Source organism: Haliaeetus albicilla, chromosome 19 (assembly GCF_947461875.1).
Source record: "Haliaeetus albicilla chromosome 19, bHalAlb1.1, whole genome shotgun sequence".
Classification (NCBI taxonomy): domain Eukaryota; kingdom Metazoa; phylum Chordata; class Aves; order Accipitriformes; family Accipitridae; genus Haliaeetus; species Haliaeetus albicilla.
The window spans coordinates 11523400-11547918 of NC_091501.1; the positions used below are offsets into that span (position 1 = coordinate 11523400).

The 24519-nt window shown below is 40.4% G+C and overlaps 1 protein-coding gene across 2 annotated transcripts in view; it reads left to right on the forward strand.

Annotated features, from left to right (window-relative positions):
- Positions 1–8047: 8047 nt before the first annotated feature.
- Positions 8048–24519, forward strand: part of IPO8 (importin 8) — a 46867-nt gene continuing 30395 nt past the window's right edge. The window contains exons 1-7 of one of the 2 annotated variants that reach the window (XM_069807622.1): positions 8390–8509; positions 12604–12709; positions 17104–17185; positions 19325–19481; positions 21695–21853; positions 22823–22979; positions 24033–24122. In XM_069807622.1, the coding sequence (XP_069663723.1) occupies positions 19345–19481; positions 21695–21853; positions 22823–22979; positions 24033–24122 (543 nt within the window). In that variant the 5' untranslated portion in view covers positions 8390–8509; positions 12604–12709; positions 17104–17185; positions 19325–19344. Of the gene's footprint in view, positions 8510–12603; positions 12710–17103; positions 17186–19324; positions 19482–21694; positions 21854–22822; positions 22980–24032; positions 24123–24519 lie in introns of both variants that reach the window. The other variant, XM_069807620.1, reaches the window with a different exon arrangement.

The window sequence follows — 24519 nt, forward strand, 5'->3', positions numbered from 1 at the left end:
TTAATCTTGCCAGTGGTCTTTATTTTTAAAATATATCAAATAGCTTATTCCTGATGCAGGGTGTACATGCATATTATTACATAGAACTGATCTTAAGTTTCAATAATTCAGGATAAGCTGTATAGTTTAAATGGGATTACTTGTTTATTTAGTTCTTGCTTGATGCCATTCTCAAGAGTGTTCCCTTGATCAAAATGAATTCAAGATCTAGTTACATACCTGCTTCCTTTTTAACCAAAAGGTCTAGAAATTGGAAGTGAAATGCTACATACTTTGTTAGGACTACTTATTTTAAATGCATATCCTGTCAAAGTCTAGCTTTGTCACATCACCTGTCCTTCAGTAGTGATGTAGTTGAAATTCTTAAATCTCAAAACAGTCACTGAAGGGCTGGCTCACACTGTTACTCAGCTGCAATATATTTTAAAGTTAAAATTGCTTCACAAGGGTCACATGTGTATGGCTTCCCTCCCCCATGAGACTTGATTCAGATTGTACTGCAAGTTATCTCCTCCTTTCAGACAACTGCTGAGGAACTTGGTATTTGTAGTTGAAGCCTGCTGCTTGCATTTTAAATCAAACCTTGAATACAAATGCTAGGAAGCATTTATGAAATTCCTTTCTTACAGCTAATAGGCTGTGTGACCGGTCTTCAGAAATCTCTTGTGGCCTGAGAACTGAAAAGCCATGATGTATGTCTTTGTCTAAGCTGCAGCATGTCAAATACTATAAAGCATTTCAATGTTTAAAATAAAATTATGAACTAGTAAGAAGACTGTAGGTCACTGGCTCTTTATACTTTTAAAAACTTCAATAGTTCATTTTAGCAGTAGGAAGTATTTTATCTGAGTGTACTAAGGTAGCTACCGCAAAAGCCTGACTGGTATATCTAAGGGTGGACTAGAACTATGCGAAGTAAAAGCAGTTCAGCTATCTGCTTATTAAAATAAAAGTAAAAATCTAAATGGAATAAATTTCAGACCTGATATAAAGCTGCTGTTTCTTGGTAACTGGTAAACAATTCTCCCCTGCTACCATGCAGATGCCAAAACAAGTTGTCTGATGTGACTTCATAATGGTTTTATTCCAAACTTAGATTTCTTTATACAGATTTTTACAGGGTGATCAAACTTCAAGTCTTGGTTTAATTCCTTTGGCAAGTTCTGAGATGAGAAATTTAGGTGGGACAAAGCTTTTGAGAACCTAGTTTACCACTACAGAAAAAAATGCCAAGCCTTAACTATTGAATAATAAGCCTGTATTTTTAAACATGCTAATTCTGACTTTAGCCAGTAAAGAGGCTTATTTCTAGAACACTCTCAACAGGTAAGTGGCAGGAGTTTAACTAGCACTCTTTTCTTAGACTGTTAACTCTCCTCATATATCAATATGGGAATATGGTAGATAGGCTTAAGTGCTAAGATGATTTTCAGCTTGCAATAGCTTTGCAGCTGTGGACAAACAGCAGACTTCATTGCTCTTCTAACAGACCTGCAACTCTAGTTGTTTTTTTTTTTCACATGTAGAGCACTGACCCAGTCACCCCTCTCCCAGGCTGTCTATTTAGGGACTCATAAGTAAGTGTGCCCTATTGTGCATGTAGCAGAGTATCCCCCTTGCACTTCAGACTGCCTTAGTGCATGCTACTTCATTTAGCATGTAGCTTATCCTACTTAGTTTTATTATATGTACTTGTCTGATGGATTTTATATGTTTTAAGAACAAGTTATCAGTACTAAGAATTGCTAATAAGCTCAGCCTTTGGCAACCTCAGATATGATTACTGTGAATACATGAAGCACATGTTGCTTTCTAATGCTCTAGTTCAGTCAAGTCTGGATAACTGCTTGGTGTCCTATGTTACTGCTTGTTTGAGACTAATCTTATTTCTTACTGGCAGATCTAGCAAAGCTTTTATGTATCCCTAGCTTGCATATATTCAAGATATCTGAGGTAAACATCTCGATTCCAGAGCTGGTTGTCCATCAGTATAAGATGGATTTTTAAATTCCTAACTAAAGGAGTACACACTGTCACAGCCAGAATTGTACAGATATCATGAAGCATGAAATCTAATTGCTATATGGTTCCCGGATAGTAAACTTGGTGATAAATTATATAATGGATGGCTTTAAAAAACTTCATATTTTTATAGGCTTTATCAGCCTGAATGGGGATAATCTTTGTAGTACCAGCTACTTTAAAATAAAATGTCTGAGGTTTCCCTGATACTTTTTATTAAAAAAAAGTACAACTTGGCCAATTTTCTTCCCATAGAATAACTGAAAATATGATCAATTTTATCCTATAGGTTTCTTGCGTAGTACCTTCTTACCTAGAACTATTGGTTTTCACTGTTTCTAGTCAGAGCTGTGAACAAATCTCTAGCTTGCCTCTGTTACAAAAAGGAATATAAGTACATTTAAACAGGTACTGTCATGAAGTTTCAGACTAGATGTGACTCAAAAGGCTAGTATTGAACTTAAATGCTAAGCCTGTGTTTAAAAAAAAATATTGCAAAAGACCAAGCAAAGCACCTTTTTTCCAGACCAATAGCTGGCCAAAATTCACTGCTAGAAAATTGCTATTCTAATCTTCAAAATACCTAAAAACATGACTTCATATGATTTCCCACAATGAGAAACACTAGGATATTGGTACCTTGTACCTCATTCTTTATGCTTCTAGATTAATACTTGTTTTTGAAAGCTTCTCTAAAGCACTTCAGAGTATTTCAGTGCATTATTTACTGACAGTTTTAGTCTACCTCAATATGTCCAGACTAAAAGACCTAGATCCATATTCTACTTCTGGGCAAAGCATTTAACAGGTGAGTTTCACAACTTGAAAGTATTTGAGGTAACACTGGTATAGACTTCATGTAAATAGTGTCTGCTGATACTTTTTTTTTTTTTCCCCAGTAGCTGTTAAATGAAGTTGCTTGAGTTGTTGCACTAGGTAACATAACTATGTAAGGATGACAGTCAGATCTAATTAAAACATATAAAGGGTTATCATAGTTCTGCTAACTTCCTATTGCTGTCTTTGCTATGGAAATTGAATACCACCTAAATTCTTTCCAGTTTAGTTATCTTATGCAGCCTGCTGAAGATAAACTATAAGGGTAAGGAACTAACACTAGGTTTTAATTTGGAGTGAGTGAATTTCCATGTTTCCTTCTCTGAGTTCAGTGAAATACTGGAACTACCTTGAAATGGGAGGGTGTACTGGTTTTGGCTGGGATAGAGAATTTTCATCAGAGTAGCTGGTATGGTGCTGTGTTTTGGATTTATGACCAAAACAGTGTTGGTAATACAGTGATGCTTTAGTTATTACTGAGCAGTGCTTACGCAGTCTTGAGGCATTCTCTGTTTCTCATGCTGCCCTGCCAGCGAGGAGGCTGGGGGGGCACAAGGAGCTGGGAGAGGACACAGCTGGGACAGCTGACCCTGACTGACCCAAGGGATATCCCAGACCACATGAAGTGCTCAACAATACAAGCTGACATCCCAGGTAACCATTACGCGTGGTGGAGCCCTGCTTTCCTGGAAACAGCTAAACACCTGCCTGCTGATGGGAAGTAGCGAATGAATTCTTTATTTTGCTTTGCTTGCATGCACAGCTTTTGCTTTACTTATCAAACTGTCTTTATCTCAACCCACGAGTTTTCTCACTTTTGCCCTTCTGATTCTCTTCCCCATCCCACTGGGGGGGAGTGAGCGAGCGGCTGTGTGGTGCTGAGCTGTCTACTCATGGGGTTCAACCATGACAAAGGTTTCTTAAAATTTTCAATATACTAACGGGCTTGTGACATTTGTGTTTTTGCCAGGCTATAGAAGTGAGAGGAGACCATGAATGATCTACCAGAATTGTCATGGCTGACTTCCTGCAGCTAAGGAAACCTCCATCCTGCAGGCTACAGTGGTGGCACAGACAACATCACTGTTTTGTTATACTGGTTCAGTTTACATACTTTTTCCTCCCTGACTGCTGTAAGTTATCTACAGCTGCTCCGACAAAACAGTCAGCGGTGGGAGATGGTTTCAGAATTTTAACTGATCAAAGTCTTGTATCTGGAGGCCTGGCATACATTTATCTGCTGCAGATCATCCTCACTAGCTCTTTATCAAATCTGTACATGTCTTTTGAGAAAATTATGTTTGAGAGGCTTGTGGAGGATATGAAAAATCTGTTTTGTCTTCTAATTGTACTGTACCATAACAAGATAAAAATAAGTTAACTCTAGTTACGCACTTGTTCACAAGTCTCTGATCAACTTAATTTTGTGTCTTGCTCCCAACTATAAACAATTCTATTAAGAATGAAAAAGCTTATAGTTTTTTATCTGCTGACTGAACATTTCCAGGTGCTGTTGTACTTGGAAAAAAAATATTGTGATGTACTAATTTGGCTGCAGAGTACTAATTCATACAGCTTTTGGACTGTTTGGGTCTTAGATGAGTAAGGGCTGTGGCTGATATGAAATGAAGGCTTTATGCCAAGTACTGACCCAGTCACTTTGTCCTTAGTTTACTACAATGAAGTAAACCCTATATTGAAAACAGTGGATTACTTTTAGCTTGTAGCACATCACACAAAGGATCATTGCCTTCTTTCTCATAATTTCTATGAGCATCTCATTAACTACAACTTAAAACCAGCTGCTATCCTAAAGGAACTTTGTTGGCATGATAATGAAGCAGATGTTCTATGCCAGCAGAAAGTATGTTACACATAGCATTCAGCTAAAACACTACCTGCATTTCAAAACAACCAAGTCAAAGGACTAATTCTAAGTAACCTGCAATATGTAAGGCTTTTCTGTTTTTTCTCCACCTCCCAAAGTTCTTGAACTTAATCAAGTTATCTTGATAGCAACTCTGTCAGGAACTTGGTCTGATTTTTGTTGAGGACAAACTTACATTGCTTTAAAAATCCTTGGTTTCAGCAACTGAGTTTCAAAATATGATTGCTGGTTCTAAATACTTCATAAAACTGTTGTTATAGTGCACCTGAAGAGTTTTGGAGTTAAAAAAAATATTAATCTTTGCTTTCTCTTATCTCCCCTTCTCCCTTCTATCCTCATCCTTTTTTTTTCTGTATCTGCATGCTGGTGCAACTTGGGATTTCATGTACTTGTTTTTAGTTTCTTTGTATATCACTTGTTCCTTTCACACTGGGTCTTCTCTCACCAGCAGTGTTAGATAGCTGACAAGAAAATCTCAGAATTTTACCTCAGATTCTTTATTTTGCAGAGTAGCAAAACGTTAAAAAAACCCAACATGTTCTAATTCAGTTCCAGATCCATTATTTTGAAATAGATGAAGCCCAAAATATTAACAGAATTTTTGCTCTAACAAAAAGGCATGCAAGTTCTTGCTTATAAGTAGTTACTTTGATCCTGAAGTTTTTTGAGGTTACGTAAAAGTATTTAAATTAATGACTAAACTTATTTTTAGAATAACATAGCCACTGGTATCTATAGAGGTTCAGGTTTTACAGAAGGAAGTATCAGGCATATATCAAACCCAGCACACAGGTAGATTAAAATGCTAGCAACAATAGTTCCACAACTAAATCACTGCTGACATATTACAAAGGAAACAAGCATTGTTGAACTGGATGTTACTTGATTTAGAGACTTGATGGCATTGCCTCGTTGACGGCTGTGTGCACAAAAAGTGCGTCTTAAAAGCAAAATCTTAGGTGTAAAATCTTTTCCACTTTTTTTGTAGTGAATGTTGTGTGTTAAAAGTGACATTTTAAATACAAATGGTACCTGCAATAAAATTATGAAAAGCATTTTAGGAAGATGTTAAAATAGCCTTTAAGCATATTTTGTTCTTTATTGATATGTTTCACATCACCAGCTCCACAAGACTAAAGTTCTTCCATGAATAAATTTCCTAACTTTTAAGTTCACCTACCACAGATGAACACACAGCAATGCAATAAAACAGAACTGCTTTTAAACTGTCCATAACATACTAATTTGGGAGAAGGAAGTAGAGACATAACATTACAAATCCTTTTAATTTGGTTTTAGTATGATACATGATCCAAGATCTTTAAAATGGGCTTTTTACCGGACTGCTCTTATTTACTATCTTAACCAAAATGGGAAAATGACAAAGAATTACCATAGTTAACAAAATATACCTTTTACACTCACAGTGGGGTTTTTTTTGTATTTTATCATTACTGAACATACTCTCGCCTGCTTCTAAGAAGTGAGAAGGTCAATGAAAGTACCTGTAATTTCTTGCTAGATGCGGTAGAGCTGCATTACTGGAGAACAGAAAATAACAGTTCTTGAGTGATAACGATCAGGTGTTCTACACCAAAAAGTGATGAAAACCACAAGAGAGAGCACAATCTCCAAATGCTAGGTAGGTGTAATTCATTTTTACAGCTGGATTATTTTTTAATTATAGGCAAACTTATTAAGGGACATTTTTTTGGTATGAAATCATTACAGCATTAGCTGCTTTAACGTTTTCCTTGTAAACAATTTAGGAACTGAAGTTATTTAGTGGCAGTAAAGATGTTGTGGCAAGCACTACTATATAGTCCCCTTGATTAGAGAAGGGTATCCCTACCATAAATGGCACTCTGGTGCATTCAGCATTGTTAAGAAGAGTATTCTTCAGTATAGATCAGGTAACATATAAGTTGAGGGAAGTACTGGTGTTTTCTTAACCGAGGAGCAGTAGTGAGAAATGACGTTTTGTACCGTAATTACAATGAACAAATGACATATTGTCCAATTGTATTCTTAAGGCATCTATATAATGGGATGATCTTGTAACTGCCCTTGTGTTTGACACTTCCAAAACACAGCAGTCTTTCTGCTCTTTCGACCAGTTAATAACACATCTCTGGTTTGTAAATGTCATGTAAAACATCACCTGTAGAAGTAACTGAAAGATTTGGCTCACTAGGATCATTTTAATAATGATTTTTTTCTGGCATGCTGTCGGTCTGTGAACTGCACCTTTGACAGTCATCTTACACCTGCACAGATGTTTAAATCTTCCTTTGGTTTGCCTGCATGTTCCAGGATTTACGGGGACAAACAGGAGGACACAGGTGGAGAATCACAATGGAGCAGCAACCGCTTGCAGTTAGAAGTGGTGTTTGTATATCCCTGACAACTTGAGTGGTAAGCACCTTCCAGCCACTTGCACACACAAACACCATTAAGGTAAGCAAACCATTTTCAGGGTCTACTAATCTACGTAATGATGAAGACAAGTATCACAAAGAAACATGCTCAGAAGCATAGTAGGAATTATGGTGTGTGTCCTAACTGCACATTTTAGGAAGCTCCTTGCGGCAACTTTCTGTCTTCCTGCACTTTGCGAGTCTTTCTTGTCCAGATGCACATACCTTAGGTACCTGGATAACCGTGTGAATAATGTCGGTTCTCCACCACGCAACTGACCTTACCACCATTCGGTCTCGCTGTTCTCACTTTAATTCTCGCGCAAACAACTCGCGTGGTAGCAAATACAGAACAATCGAGGCCGCTGCGCAAGCTGGAAAACTATTGGGAAAAGGAGTAAACTATTAAGAAAGAAAACTAGGAGGGTTTTTAAGTGCGGTGAAAGTATGCGCTGGCAAAGACGGCGGGCGCGGAGGGTCTGGAAGCATCCCGTGGGTCGGGCGACCAGATGTCTGCGGGAGCGGTGCGCCCTAGCCAGCGCTGTCGCTCAGTGCAAGGTGGAAGAGGCCAGCACGCAGCGATGGACGGAGGGACCTCGACACAACAGGGCCGGGCCCCAGCCTCCCTTGGCCTAGCTCTAGCCGTCCCCTCGCCGCCGCGGCTGCCCGGGCCTGCTCCCCGCCGGCGTCCTGTGCCGCAGGGCCCGGCCTCCCCTCCGTCGCCACGACAGCGACGGCTCGCTACCAGCCGAGTACTCTTGCCGCTGTCTGCAGGGATGGGACGCGGGGCAGGCGGCCCTGGATGCGGAGGTTGCGGAGGAGGAGCAGCCGCACACGCTCCGTCAGGACAGCGGCCTCAGGGAGAGGGGCCCGGCGGCCTACCGCACCTGGCGTTCCGTTCCGTACGGCGACATGGCCGCCACCTCCAGGCAGCCACGGCCTCGGAAACCGCTCCCTAACCCCGCCCGCTGCGAGCCATCCCCGCCGACTGTTATCCGTACAACAAGATGGCGGCCACCTCTCGCCGATCTCTGCGCCGAGCCAGAAGGCGGCGCTGCGGCCGTAAAGCGGCGCCCGTTTCCCGATACCCCGCTGTCGCAAACCGGTGAATGGCTCTGGAGAGGGACCGGGGGGGGTGGGGGACACGAGCCTGGGATTGTGGCACGGGGGGGGCGGCGGCGGCGCTAGCGGCGGGGGCGGCTCCTCCTCCTCCTCCTCCTGCCCCCGGGGAAGCGCTGCCCGCCGGCGAGGGAAGGGGAAGATGGATCCCAACAGGATCATCCAGGCTCTGAAGGGCACCATAGACCCCAAGCTGCGCATCGCCGCCGAGAACGAGCTCAATCAGGTGAGGGGAGCGGACGGACCCGGCCGGTACCCGCCGGCGGCCTGCCCCGCCCCCGCCCCGCCGCGCCTCGCCTCGCCTCGCCTCACCTCGGCCGCCGCGCCGCACGGGGCCGTCCGGCCCCGCCGGCAGGGGCGGGGGTGTCGGGGCGCGCCCCCTCCTCCGCGCCGGGAGCGCCCGCTCCCTCCGCAGCGAGGGGCTGTGGGACGCGGGTCCCCGCGCCGCTGCCCTCCCCCCCCGCGCGGGATGCAGCGGAAAGCGGCGCCGGGCCGGGGGGCGGCGGCGGCGGCGGCGGCATCCCCCCTCCCTCCCCCTCCCCGCCGCCGGAGCGGGCCCTTCCGCGCCGGCTGTCAGCCGCCGGCCCGGGCGCTCGGCCGCGGGGCCGGGCGAGGGCGGCCTGGCAACGCGGGAGGCAGGGCCGGCCCGGTCCGGCTGCCGGGACCCCCGCGGCGGGGTCTGCCGCTGCGAGACCTGCCGGCAGTCGGAGGGAGCCGCCGGGGGGGGTGGGAGCGCGGCCCCCGGTCCGCGCCGCAGGTGCCGGGCGGCTGGGCGGGATCGCTGCCCGCCCTCAGGCGAGCTTGTCCTGAATTTTGTGACCCTGCGAGCAGGGCGTACCGAAGCGAAGCGCGGCGACCTGGTCCTCGGCGTGGCCTGAGCGCTGCCGCTCGGTGTGTGGCGCTGGAAGGCGTGACATTGAGCTGGGCTCTGCTCAGATCTCTCTCTCGCCCTTACAGGTGATAGGCAGCAGTGACTCCCGGGCGGGCATTCATTTTGTCCCGTTCAGCAGCATGCCGAGTAAAACTTGGAGGAAGGCGTTAGATTTTTATGGGTAGTATTTATCGCAGCATCCCACAGTTAACGTCGTGGCAGCATGCGCCGTGACCGCAGTCTCCAGTTGGACATTTGAAAAAAGAGAAGGTTCCCTTGCACGGCACTAATGGAGCTTTAACCTTTATGCTTCGATGGGACATTTGATCAGTTCCGTTGGAGGACTTGGATTTTTTTACTGTGACGGTGTGTTAACAAAACAGTCGATGAGAATTGGCCGTCAGGAATTACTCCTACTTCAGGGTTGCTCGTCCGGCTTAATTTTCTATTTAGGCAACTTAAAACTCCTTCTGAATTAGGTATAGCTAATCCTTGCTTTAGCAGTTGACAAGTTCCTTTAGTAAATCAGTGGATTAAGCGCTGGACATTGAGAATGCTCTTGGGGGACAGTTAGATAAAAGTGCAAAACTTTTTATTTGGCATAGTTACTTTAAAAATCCATCAGTACCTATTTTTATCCCCTCTATTAAGGAGTGAGAAGGAAATTATAAATATTTGTCAGCAGCCTGTTGCGCAGGCGTCAAAACTACAGTAATAAACTGCTGCATGTTTGGCAGGCTCAGAACAAAGAGGCAGCTGTCTGGATTCCTGGGTCCTGCTCCTAGTGCTGTCGTTTTAACATCACCGATAAGTACTGTGAAGCTCAGGAAAAATTTTGAAAGCGTTTTGAGATCTGTAACATGTTTTAAGTTCAAGTGATGGATAATGTAGTTCTCATGGAGGACACAGGTTTTAGTTTCAAGAGTGCAAGTATATTTCTTGAGAACAGGTTGAGATACAGAATTTTATTTAAAATAGCTGACACATTTTCTCTTTTCTAACTTACAAAGAATGAATCTTGAAATTAAGACATACCTATTACTGTGTAGGCTTCCTGTTACTAAATGAAGCACGATGTATCTGACTGACATAATGTACTGATGCAGTGCTGGGTTTGACATGACTCTGGATGAGTGGAACAAAAGTGCTCCTGAGGAATGTCACTTAACGTGGGCCTTTGACATCTTGAAGCCTTTCAGTGCTTTTGAAGCAAAACTTCAAAGCGACATGTCAGACTCCCATGTATCTAATGATAGTGTTGACATGTCACTGTGTTCCTGCAAGTACTGGAATCCAGATGTTGTTCTAGCATTTATCTTGTTCTAACAAAGGAATGAATCCACCAACCAAACAGAAAACCCTCCAACAATAAGTACTTGAAGTGGTAATACAACACTTGGCCAAACAGAACAGGGGTTACCTTTATTCTGTGCAACAGTTGAAGTGATGCTGCTCCTGATACACGCTAATGGGTGCTGAGGTAAAACTTCTCTTGTGTTAGCCCATCTGCCGTGTACATTTGCTTTCCAGTTTGAATCCAGGTAGAGACAGGAGCTTCCCAGAGAGTATAAATCCTATTAGTCTACCAATATAGCACCTCTCTGTAGGCACCTCATTGCTGGTACCAATACAGAGTCCTTTAGAACAATAATAGTCCCAACTCCATAATTTGCTTACAGTGTAGAGCGTGGGGAATGGAGTTCAAATAAATGAAAGCTTGCCTGCCTGTAAAAAGTCCCAGCCTGTTTGAAAATGTCTCTTTCTCTTCTGTATGTTCCTGCACCTGTGTAAAGATAGAGCTAAATCAATGAAGTTGCTGTCTGCCTTCTGGATTATCATCTAACTGCATTCAGAAATGGAAGCAAGATTCCTTTATTTTTTGCCCTTATTATAGCTACTGGAAGGCTGTTTATGAATTTTCTTCCTCCTGCAGCTAGAAACAAGTGTTGGTTTTCAGCCAAGATTAATTTATGGTCCATTTGTCCATTTATATCCATTTGTGCCAATCTTACTTCTTAACTAGAATAGGTTTCTTGGTACCCTCTCTAACATATTTGTCAAAGGCTGATCCCTACTGGCCTGTTTTCCTAGCCTCAACAGGCTGTATTTCCTTTCTCTTGCCATAAAACTGAATTTATGAGATCTAATCATAGGAGAGCACAGCTCTTCTCCGCGCTTGTTTCCCCTTTGAATTAATCTTCCTTGTGCAATCTAGTCATTTGTGTTTGTAGCATTCCAGGAAGTCTCACGCTCAATGCCACTAATACCTCATTTGATACATCCTAAAACTACAATTATCTTCTTCATGTCCAATATCTACATATTTCTTATCACTTAATATACCAAGGTCCTTTTATCGTATGGTTGTTCCTCATTAAGAAACCTCAAGCTTTTAGTAGAAATTCCTATTATCCTTGAGTGCACGACCAGGTACTTTGTCCTATTACCCTGCTCCATTTCTGTTGGTGCGGTTCTAAAGATCATTCAGTTCTTTGTAGGATTTTTCTGATCTTTCTCCTTGGATGATGCATGCTTCTTCTGAGTCATGAACAAACTTCACTTCTTTCGGTGACCTAAACACAAATTAAGTGTGGGATTTATCTGAAATGTGATTCTTGATAAACTAGAGCAGTAATTTCCTCCCAGGTCAGTAATCTCTATCATGTAACTGCTGTCATTTCCCTTTTAGCTTGTTGATTTTCTAAGTGTACACATCTTTCCATCCCCCTCTTTTTCTTTTGTGCCCCCCCCCCATTTTTTGTCAGCTGTCACATCATAATCGGTGTGCACTTTATGATCATATCTATCACTCATACTGTACTTATTAGAACAGTCAACTATCATGCCAAAAAAGATATGCAATTTCTATGCAACTTTGATATCTGTTCTTTTGTAGGCTTTGGCTCGTTAGGTCTGTCTTATGGACTTCAGGGACTTCTGTTGGTTTTAGGGTTGGTTTGGTTTTTTCTTAAGTAGCTAAATACTGCTTTCATGTGCCAGTTCTTGGAGTGTTGTGGAATGTACTGTCTGATTATGTGAACATACAAAGTCATTCTGATTCCAATTCAGATAAGATTACCAGACAGTTTTTATGCATTAATCTTCATTGGCTCAACCTGCTGTAATACATTTCTTTGGCCTGTAACAAAGGGGAAAATAACACAGTTGCAGAAATACAGCTGTTTGTTTAAATATTGAGAAGGACAGAGTTTCAGAATTTGGCTTTGATGGGCACTGAGTAGCAGTGCTGGAAGAAGAGGAAGAAGAGAAAGAACAGTGAGAAGGTTGCCCGAAAGCAGAAGACTCTGGAATAAAGTTGGTCTTCCTTCCATATCCCCATGTCTTTGAGCTGGCTGCCATAGTAGGCAGGGATCTTAAGGCCACTCTGAAAATGACAATAGGCACGTGTTGTTAACTAGCGGAATGAATCTCAGGTATTTGTTTTGAAGACCAATTTGATGAAGAGGTTGACTTGCATGATTAGAAGTTCTGTGGAAAGTGGAGTTTGAGACTGGATGAATTGGGCAGCAGAACCCACAGGGGAAAGAAGCTCAGGTAGGTTCTTACATATGCTTATTTTCACTGTGTATGAAAACACTGTGTGTTTTCCCCTCCCCAAACAATACCTTTGCATGTAGACAGGGAAAGAAGAAAGTGTCTTTTGAAGTTCTAGCTTGTTTTAACAACTGTCTGTGACTGACAGTGTGAAAAAACAAGGGAGAAAATACTATTAACAACTGCAAAAATATTCCTGAGTGTGACAAATACTGATGGAATTTCTAAGTAACACATTTTCAATGCACAGGAAACAGAAAATAAACCTTAGTAAACTGGGTAGTTGAGCATCCAGGTCAAATGTACGTAAGCCTTAAAATAATCTTTGTCAACAGTTAATTGCATATGTATTCAAGGTACAAATTTCTTCTGTATCTTTGTCTTTGCAAACAAAGATGTAGTGCCTTGATTTTTCAGCAATTTTTATGTGCAGTAGTTGGATTCAGAGGTACAGAGAAAGATGTTTACTGCTGGTGGAGAAGGATGGTCTTGGCTTCGCTTGCAGAACCTGAGGGAAGGCTCCAGTTTTCCATATCCATTGTCCTAGATTGTCCTGCTGTTCTGCAGGGGAAGAAGCACCTTCCAGTGCCGTTCTGCACTCAGCCACTGTGGTTGCCATCAGTGTAGTGAGAAGGTTACTGACAGATGTGATTATGGAGCAGTCGCTTGCTGTGGGCTTTAAACGCGACAGCAAGCAAGACACAAGAATAATGCTCGTTGAAATGAAGTTAGTAGTATATAATGCATGATAACCTGGGACCCAAATCTGAATGTCAGATGTGAAAAGTATTTGCTTCAGTAGGATCCATTTGGGAAAATTTTTATATATTTTTCCTGCTTACATCTCCTCGCATTCTAGTCCTTTACATGTGACGGTGTTCATCTTGCTGTTTTTCAGTGGCCTATCTGAGGCTTTCTTGGGTGTCATCGGTTTTATACCTAATCAAATGGAAGAGGAAATAGGCAAAAAATGATGTATTCTCTCATCTTTTGAAGGCTGGAGCTGTGATGCCAAGGCAGGGAAGAATACATGTTAGGCCAAAGGTGAAAGGACACAGTGCAGAAAGCTGTACAAGTGCAGTGCACAGATCCTGAGACACTGGACACAGATGGAACAAGATGCAGGGGGACATACGCATCTCTTCTCCATTGCTGTAAATTTACCTAATTGTATCTTACCAGTGCTGTATGCCTCTCCTAGTTTAGCTGCTAGCCTTGCACACTGCTGTATCCCATCCTCTTAATCCTAATGGCAATTAAATGAGGGGGTTTTTTTTAAGCATAAACGCTCTGATCCGTGATCCATGCAAGAGCAGTCAGTATGTGTTTTACACAGCTTTAAAATATTCTTTGTAAGTACTTAGTGAAAGTTTATTTTTCAAAACCCTTTACTTTCTCCTTCAATACAAACATACACTCACATTGATCAGCACCTTCATAGAAAGTTTTACCAGATCACAACAATGTGAATTCAAGGCAATGTAATTATTCACCAACTGCACAAAGCAGCGTGCTGTGTTACGGGAGCTGCGCCGAAGGTCTTTTTCAGCCATCTGGTGCCTCCCTGCGGCTCCTGGGCACGACTCTTCAAAATCAGCAGATAGCTTTCCATTCCTTCTGTGAGACTGAGGATATTCCTGCTCTCCCTTTGTAAAAGTTTGGGTGCAGCTATAAAAACAAAAATAACTGTCTTGCTGACCTCATCCATCTCTGAGGTCTCTTTCTTGTCTCTTTCCATTTACACGGGGCACACCTGACAATTGCTCTGCACCTGCTGGTGTGATATGTACAGCTTTACTTGGTGGTGTTCAGGAGCCTGTTGTATGGTTTCCTGAGCAAGGCAGGGAAAGGATACATCCCAAGATCACAATTAGCATGACAGCTAAACCAACGAGAATGTGCTGGTATAGGAAAAAATGTTGCTGCGTGCAGCTTTTTAAAACGTCCTCTGTTCTAAAAATTGCAAGCGGCGTGTAGTTTTCCTGACCGGGTTTGTTGCTGCACAAGTGAACAGGATAGTATTTGAGCCTCACAAATACAACAGAATCGGGTGTCCTGTTTCTAAAACGGGCACACAATCTCTGTTGATCTTTACAGTGTTCATGTTTCTGATAATGAGTAGAAAACAAAGCTATGTAAAAATGTGAATTATGGTAATGACAATAGTATGGAGTAGAAGGATTTAGTGGGAGCTCGATACTGTGTCCCTGAGATCTCTTTAGAGGTGTCATTATGTAAAGTGTAAAGAAACCCTCATAGCAGTGTGCTGGTAGGGATGGGGCCCCCCCTGAGACACTGCACGTACCTTCTGCGTAACACGTCTTTTGTCACTCCAGGCACTTGCTGAGAGGATTTGCTGTGCAGGCCAAATAACCGTATTTGTATGTATCCTGGCAAAACTTCAGGGATAGCAGTTGTATGCCAGCACAAGTGGTACCAATAAGGCTTCCTGGAGTAGCAGTGACTTTCATGTAGATTCAGTAAAAGCTGTTTGCACAGAGAAAAGGAAATAATTTATGCTGTTATCACTGTGTCCACCCTAAATGTGATACTGGTAGGATTACTGCAGGAAAACAACAACAACAACAACAACAAAACAAGCCCCCAAAAGGTTGCATTCTTAATCAGTGTGTTTATAGTAGTAAAAGCTGTGTGTAGATTGGGTCTGAGAACAGCATATTGGCACTGTTTAGAAGAAAAAAGACAATTGGAGTTTGCACGCATTTTTGGTTTTCTGTGCTGCTGGGATTCCTTATGCTTTCCCTATCTCCCTCGGCGTTGGGTGCTGAGTGCTGGCGGATGCTGCAGCCTACTGCAGCCCCCATAAGAACACACCAACGCTGTACAGATTCTGTCCAATAGGGGCTGAAGGGCAAGCTTTGGGCTCCAGGATACTTGATTAAAAGGTGATCTTTGGAATCCAGTATGCTTCAACCAGTTGATGTTGAAAGCTGGTATTTCAGCATGTCTGTAGATAAATGGAGTTCCTGTGCTGTCTGTTACAGCTTTTACTCTATTTGGAGCATTTCTTACAGATAATTAAAGTTTATAGAGAAGGGAATTGCAGGAGAGTATGCTTTTGATTTGCCATTACTGCTTTTATCTGAGATCTCAGATTACTCTGTAAACATCAAATGAGTCTCTGAGCATAGAGTAGGTTAGAAATACACTATCATTATAATGAGTAAAATGAGGGTCAGAAAGTTAAGTGATTTGGTAAAATTATTGAATGATAGTGTTGTGATGCAGCTGTTACACTTAGGCATCATGAAAGCAATGTAATTTTACCTCATTACGGAAATGTTAGCTCAAGGAACTGGGTACATGAAGAGTAGAATGTACCGCTTATTTCACAGCTTTAGAATGAGGCAAAGTTTATGGGATGATGTAGTATACTTGTACTTGAAGCACAGCTCTGAACGCAACCACAGAGCTGCCAGGCATAATCTGGTTGGAAAGAAATACTATAAAAGGTGAAATAAAGAAAACTTATGCCATCTAGCCCCAAGAAACATCTCTCTTTGAACATAAAGCACATGGATCTAGGTGATGAAAGATCTGACCTACTAGTAACTACTGACGCTGCCAAGGCTTAGCAGTAACTGCACCACGCTGAGTCAACGATTCTTCACATTGGAGGACCCCGTTGAATGACAGCAGCATAATGCTATCAGATTTTCACATCTTTTAAATCTGGCGTGCTTTGCTCAGAAGTTCAGTGAGCATTGTTTTCTCTTTGAAATTCTTCAGCTGCATGGCTGATGTAGTGTTTGAAAAGTTCCGAGGAAGGCTGTGGGTTTTGAAATGTTATTTGTCTACACTTGATTTTAATTAAAGATGGTTATTCCACTGTGTTTCCCTGGTTTTTATTTTTCTGTTAAGATGCACTATACATGTAGTTCGTTAAAAGGTAGCTGTATAAATATATGGCTAAGGCAGATGCTGTTTACACTTGAAAATAATTTTAAATGGTTCTCTTAATCTCTTCAAAATTCAGTATTGCTGTTATACCACAATCTATTTTGCAAATAAATGGTATGTATTGATGAAGCGTGTCAATATTCATTTGATTTATGAGGCTAGTTAAATAATTCAAAGACAGATCTGTAGTGCTTCTCATTATGCATTCTCAGAATTATTTAAATATTCATTATCACTAATCTCTAATAGAGAGCCTTGTCACATTACTTATGCCACCCATGTGCTGTTATACGCTCAGCTTTTACAAGTAATTATTTGGATTGCTGCAGATCTGGGTAAATCCAAGTGCTAAAACCTTTCATACTTCATAAGAACACTGCAAAGTCCTTAGTTTGAGTTTCTTATTCAGCTTTTGGTAATACAGTCTTCTTTAAACATAGTGATTTGCTAACTGTGTTTTATATGTATTTCAGTCATATAAGATCATCAATTTTGCTCCAAGTCTACTGCAAATCATAGTATCAGATCAAGTTGAATTTCCAGTGCGTCAAGCAGGTGAGATAAATTTCTTGTTTCATTTTCTTTCAGTAGAAAGTCAGTCTGTTAGTTATTTCAACAGAGTATTGAGCTGTTGCAGTGTAAGTAAGTTCAAGTTTGTCCTGAATGTGGAAATGAAGAGGATCTATCTTTGCCGTTTCTTTCCTGCATGAGGGTCAGATAAAACAATGGGTATAAGGTGGAGTCCTGCTTTGGCTTCCCTGTGTTTGTAGTGATCCCTACTGGATTGCTGTGATACTGATATGAAAAGAGAATGATTTCTCCTCAAAACTGAGTACCCAGGGAGCCTTAGGTATTCTTTCTCCTGGTGGTGAAGAAGTAGTGATGCCAAGACAAATGGGAATTTAGAAGAAAGTGGATCTCATTTGAATGCACATTTCTGTATTTGAATCCCATTTCCTGGAAAAAATGTAAGTTTCTGAAGAATGAAAAAAACACCCCATATTTCCCTACGTCAAGGGTAGTCACATATGCTTAGTCAGTATCTATGGTGTCTGCTCACAAAAGTAGATATGAAGGAGGGTCACATCACTGATAAATTATAAATTTATAGTCTGAGCATGTCTAGAAAGATTGCCCAGCTGTGTGTGTGAGTTCAAGTGTGGTGATGCAGTTAACTTTTGAGTGTATATTTGTGTAAGATCAGATTCTAAATTCTCATAATCTATTTTAACTACTCCTATACAATATTTTTGACAGATACAGAAAATATTCAGCTTTTTCAAGAAATTGATGAATACTGTTTCATCCACAGCTCTGATTTTATCCTATGGAACAGCATTTCCCATAGAAGCACTTTTGTTTTTTTTATACAGATCCTATTAATCCCCTGAGTGCCTTGGGGCATGCTGACATATGCTGTTTGTCATGCTGGCATTTATTTTTTCAAAGATAATCCAACTTTGAATGCATTGTTAAACCATTCTGTAGTGAAGTTTGATGCTTAATCTGGACTCCATAAGGTCATTTGTATAAATTAATCTCTCATTTCAGTATCATTCAGGGAAAAAACCAAGTATGTAGAGCATAATTTTTAAAATTTTTGTTTAATTTTTAAATATTTTTACAGAGTAGGGCTATAAAATAGAAAAGCACATTTAAGTTACATTTGTAAGTCAACATATTTCCCTGGGAATTTTTTAAAAGCCAAGAATTTGAATAACAACAAGATCTGTGGACGAAGTAAATTAAAGTCTTGGGCTGGTCTTTCTGGACCTGTTTCTTGTCTGAATATTCTGGCATGTCATAGACAATAAACTCTTTTTCCTCTTGCTCCTATAAAATATTTTACAAACTACATGTTTTCATACTTCGTAATTTGTCATCACCAAGAAAAATGATTGTACCCAAGGATATCTTATTTATGCTTTAAAACTCTATCTAGTCATCAACTGAAATAGTACGTGGATAAGAGTTTATTAAGAACATTCCTTTAATGTCTTACACCATATTTCCTATGTTTCCTAAAGAATGCCTACAGGCATTTCAGTACTGAGGCATAAAGGCTGCTTTGTTTTCAGCTGAAGATTAACTTTATTTTTCATGGTTTTTCATGTGAGACAGAAGGGAACAATTCTAAGGGATTATGGGAAATCCTAATAGTGAGATAAAGCTTAGGGAATTCACAACAAACATTTCTGTCTGAATAGAAAGTAGGCCCCGTGCCAGTTTCATACTGGCCATTTCCCCAAGCAGAGTGTCCCAAGCATTGTGGGTGCAATGATTTGTTTACATGAGCCTTCCAAAACTTCACTTACTGAGTTTGAGTAGTTGTTTTAGGGATCAGTAAAAGTGCAGATTAGTAGATTTTTGTTTGCTTGTTTACAACGATGGAATATTATGTCCATATGGAAGACTGCTGTAATAAAGAATGTGCCCCAATAGAAGCTGACTGAAGTACTATCCTATTCTGTTTAGGACCAGGCAGCTGAGCCTGATTTTTGTGTGGAATCATTAAAAAAATGGTTTTCTGACTCAGCTATGCTTAGTGCCTATAATTGTTAAGAACTCATGCAGTGGTTTTCAGTTGTCTTTTCAACTCTTTGTTCTACTTTCAACTATACTCACATGTTGAGCACAGAGTAATGTGGAGATGTGTTAGCATTAAATTATTATTTCCCCAATGTTTATACTTAGCTGCCATTTACCTGAAGAACATGGTGACACAGTACTGGCCGGACCGTGAACCACCTCCTGGAGAAGCAGTATTTCCATTCAACATTCATGAAAATGATCGTCAGCAGATTCGTGATAACATTGTAGAAGGAATAATTCGTTCTCCTGACTTAGTGAGGTACTTTACATTGTGTAGAGGTATTTCTGTAGCTCAAGTTTTCAGACCTACCAGTCTGGATGTAGTTAGTGTGAGAATCTCAGTTTCTTGGGAGATGAAGCAAGTACTTGTTTTGAAAATGTAATAATAATAAATTTTAACATATTTATGTGCACTTGTTTTTCAAAAATGTAGTAACCCGGCTAAGAGCCCTGTGATGTTTAAAGTGTCTTATACCACTCACTGTAGTGACAGCCTGTCTATTTGGCTGATTCAGGGCAGATAGTGTAGAGGGCCCTCTGCAATACAGAATTAACCATTCAGAGAAATACTGCCCAAGGTCTATTTTCTTTTTCCTAGTAGCCCTTTTCTCAGTAACTTTTGCAATTTTTATATGTAAGCCCAGTATTTAAATGTGTATTGGCATTCTTGGTTTTAAGATGTTAAAAGAGTGAAGAAATGCTATTTTCTTTTTGCTGGAAGAGTAGTTAAGATTCACAGATGTACTACAATGTATGGTTGTTCACCACTCTAATTAAAGTGAGGCTGATAGGATGGTATTAGGCTGTAGTGTATAGATGTTCATCTTTGAAAACCAGAGGAAAATCTTCCTCTTCTCTCCTGCTCCTCTCCACCAGCTAGGTGCCCAAAGATGTCTTTTTGTCAGTAGTCATATCCAGAAGAGGAGTGATTGACTACAGATTGAAATTGGGATTAGAGAAAACACTTTTAAAAAAAAATGAAACACCAGAATGCATTAGACTGCTATGGCATTGCTGTCACTGGAGGTCTTTATGAATAGATTAGACAAACACCTGCCAGAAATGCTTAGGGTATAAATGGTCCTGTACTGAGACAAGAAAAAGAACGAAGTCATCGTTTCCAGTTCAGCTTTTCTAACACGCTCTGATGCAGATGATTAGTATCTCCACTGAAAGAGATAGGTTCTCCTTGCCAAGGTTGTGCTACAAGGTAAGGAAGCCTGTGTTCTTTCTGTGATAAAGGCATGTAGTTTCCCCTGCCATCATGTCATAAATACCAAGGCTAAGTTTATACAAAAGAACACAAAGTAATGGAAGTTTGAAGAGTGTTTTGCAAACTAGTTCAGGCATCGTTTCATAACCTGATATTCAAAATTACAATGACAATCTACATCTAAAAGGATTGTTGAAGACCCAGGACAATCACTTGGAATAAAGTGCAGAGTTTCTAAATACTGGCTAAACTTGTAGATTTGTCAGAGGTTAAAAAAGTCAAAGAAGCTTTACTGGAACTAGTCTGATGTTGTAATACTGATATTTTGCACTGTTCGCTTGTGAGAACAAAGTGGGAGGAGGAACCAACTCAGCAACAAGCACCAACTCCAAAAGCTTGAGGGGGACGGCAGGTTTGTACAAAGCTAAAAGGATCAGTAGGTGGAGGGCCCCTTACTGAACTACTTTGTAATAGTGGCTCCTTATGTAATGGACTGCAAGAGGGTACCCAAGGAAAACTAAATATAGAAGAACTAATATTTTGTGCAGACATTTTTTTTTTTTTTCATTATTCCTTAGTGGAACCAAGAGTATTTTTTTACAGCTTCTAGTTCAGTGCTGCTCAGCTTTTTTAATCACACCTCACTTTAGTCAACTAACAATCCTGTCTTGCCTCACTGTTGTGAGTGGCATCTAAAAGTGTGTGGAGGGAGAGGAATGATAAGATGTTTTTACCTAATTGGCTCTGCCATATGCTTCGGAGGTTGAGAAAGTGCTGTTCTAGCGGATCGCAGGAAAATTGTAATTTCATGAGGAACCTCTGGCTTGGATCATAACACAGGCCAATATTGTTTAATAAAAATGTACAAATTTGTGTTTTTGTGGTTGCTTTCAGCTTCTTAAGTGCATAGAAGTATAAACATTCATCTTCAAAGTACAAAGCTAGCTGGTTTCATGAGCAATTAATTGTTTTCAGATATTGCCTCATGGGTGTGGAGAGGGAGGAGGAAGGGAGAAAAGTAGCTAAAATGTTCTGAAATCATTTTCTTCCTTAAAGTTAAATCCCCTGGGATTTTTTTCTTGCTTTTCCTCTGCCACTTCCCAGAACTCTTTCAGTGCTGTCGTAATATGTATGATACTTATGATGTAATATATATATTGTGGCCAATAAACCAAGATTTGAGATCTATCATTCAATATTAAACACTATGCCATGATCTTATTTACTTATAATGTGTTTCTTTTTCCCTCCTGCCTTAGAGCCCAGCTGACAATGTGCCTCCGTGCTATCATTAAACATGACTTTCCTGGCCATTGGACAGCCGTGGTGGACAAGATAGGCTACTACTTGCAGTCTCAGAACAGTGGGAGTTGGCTCGGGAGCCTCCTGTGCCTCTATCAGCTGGTGAAGACTTATGAGTAAGTTGATGTCCATCAGTAGATGAAGAATCAGTACTTTCAGTCTCAGCTGATTACTGAGAATGACGTTCTTAAGAGCACTGAAAGTTCTACAAGGAATTCAGATAGAAAATGGGAATTTATAATTGTCATATGCTTCCTTTCCTGCAAATAAATGAAAACTATTCATCATCTTTATATCAGCAGGGAATTGAAAGCAGAGATGCCAGCAATAATCTGTATGAATTTACTGACATTTTTTTTCTTGAGTCTTTACACTTTTGATCTGATTTAACCCATCTGTGAAAAATTTCTTAAATGTTTATAACTTCTTTTATTTGAAGATTCCCCAAATGCTGGATATATGAATGCAAATTATTTTCTACTTTTATGTCATGAATACATTACTGTCATTGTCATATACTCCTATTGCATATTGTTACCTGTACCATCCTCCTGATAGTCTAAATCCACAAAGCGTAAATTAGGAGAGGTGTAGTGAGCTCTCCAACTAATGTTTTTTTAAAAAATTATCTGTTGTTAGAAACATTTGTATAAACCGCACGAAAGAAATGTAAATGGAAAAAGAGAGAATCTTTTCCAAACTAAGGAATTGTCTTTCCCTTTCAATGGCTGTTCACTCCTATTTGTTCAGCACCCAACTTGGGTTTGGCATTGGTACGAACGTCAGAGAAATTCAAGTCCTTGCTCCTGTGAGCTGACAGTTCAGTAGTAAAGAACATTAGTTCTTCCTCCCAATAGCTGCATTTATATAAGGTAACATTTGTTGTTTTTCATTTCTCTATTTATAGGTTAGCGAATTTACACAAATTGTTGAGATGGGGGCTAGAGGAGGGGAGAGTGAATGAGTGAGTGCTGGATATTAGTTTATTTTTTTTTTAGGGTACAGAAATTAAACTGTTGGTGGGGAATAGGCATTAGAATCTCCAGTGTGTAGATCCTGGACCAACATTTTTGTTTCCTTTGCAGATACAAAAAAGCAGAGGAACGAGATCCTCTCATAGCAGCAATGCAAATATTTTTGCCTCGGATTCAGCAGCAGATGATCCAGCTTCTGCCTGATAACTCCCATTACTCTGTACTGCTTCAGAAACAAATCTTAAAAATCTTCTATGCTCTTGTTCAGGTTGGCATCTGTGTAGAGGAAAACCAAAACTTTTACTTTGCTGGGCACAACAACCCCCTTCAGTACACTCATGGGTGTGATTGAATAAGAATACCAATTTGGATAGGAAAAAGTCATGTACAATAAACAGCTTTTACAAAAATATGATCTTTATAGGTTTTTCTACTTAAAAACTGGTCATATGATCCCCCAGATTAAATTTTTAATGAACTAGGTACTTTTGCACATCCTATCTGTAAGCTTACTGGAGAAATGTTCCTGTTTTTATAAGTCACACATAACTTGATATAAACTCTATGGGTATCTAGATTGTGCTAGTTGGCCTCTGAAAGTGTCAGTAGTGAATATGGTAGTATAACTGTCAAATAGTGCACTTCAGTAGGTGGCATTTATCATTATCTTCTGAAGATCTGGCAGAAATTACTTATTGAGGCACATGAATTTTACAGAGATGAGTTTGGCTTTTACAGGGATGAGTTTGGTGAGGAAGTACTTTTAGAGAATGAGAAACAAGATCCTACATAAGGAGCAGCCTGAAAATTCTTACTGGGGGTTAAAAAGCTAAAATAGTTTGTTATTAGATGGGGGGAGGATTAAAAAGATCCCAAGATCCTATATTACTTTTCAATAGGTTGCCTGAATATTGTCACTTTGCTTTGGATTTTGTAGAGAAGTAAGATTTACTAGATAATAGCTAGGTAGTAATTAGGAGTACATTTCACTTACTAAAATGCTATTGGTTTACCCAAACCCTGTAATACAGACATTACTGTGGTCTCTAAAAGTTAGTTGGGCTATTGTGAAGAAGAGGAAGAAACAAAGAGAGTTAGCAAGTTCTCAGATCAAGGAATGTTCCTCACATAGTGTCTGCTCAGAAATTCCTCTGTAAATTGTATCAAGAAGGATGCAATTAGAGTAGTATAGATATCTAACCTAATTAGTTTTACTTTTACTTACATTCTGAGGAGGATGAGGTTTTAACTGCTGTAGAAACATCTACCACTTTCAGAGAAAATCAGTATTTCATGACTATGGGTTTTTTTCTTGTTTCAGTATGCATTGCCGCTCCAGTTGGTGAATAACCAGACTATGACTCAGTGGATGGAGATCTTCCGTACTATCATTGATAGAAATGTACCTCCGGTAAGTTTTAGTTTTGTAAAGACCTCTGTTATTTGTGTGTTGGCATTTGAGGAAAAGTCAGTGTGAAGATTTTCTAAGTGTTCTTTTTTTAAGATGTCATCTAATTAAGATTCTTATCCTTGGAATAAGTGGTGTTTCTGACAGAAATGCAGGAAGATCATGTAAGCTGTCAGAATTTCATTGTCTGAGGTAGTTACACCATGTAAACTCCAATCTGGATATTTTGGAAGTTTCCAAATATTTTAGCCAATTTCTCTTGAACAAGAATCAAAAACTCATCACAAACCCATCATTTGTCTCCATTCCTCTTTTTCTTTCATCCATCCTTCATATTTCTTGAAGAACAAATTAAAAATAGTGATTAAATTCTTGTTTATGTGTGCAACATTAACTGGCA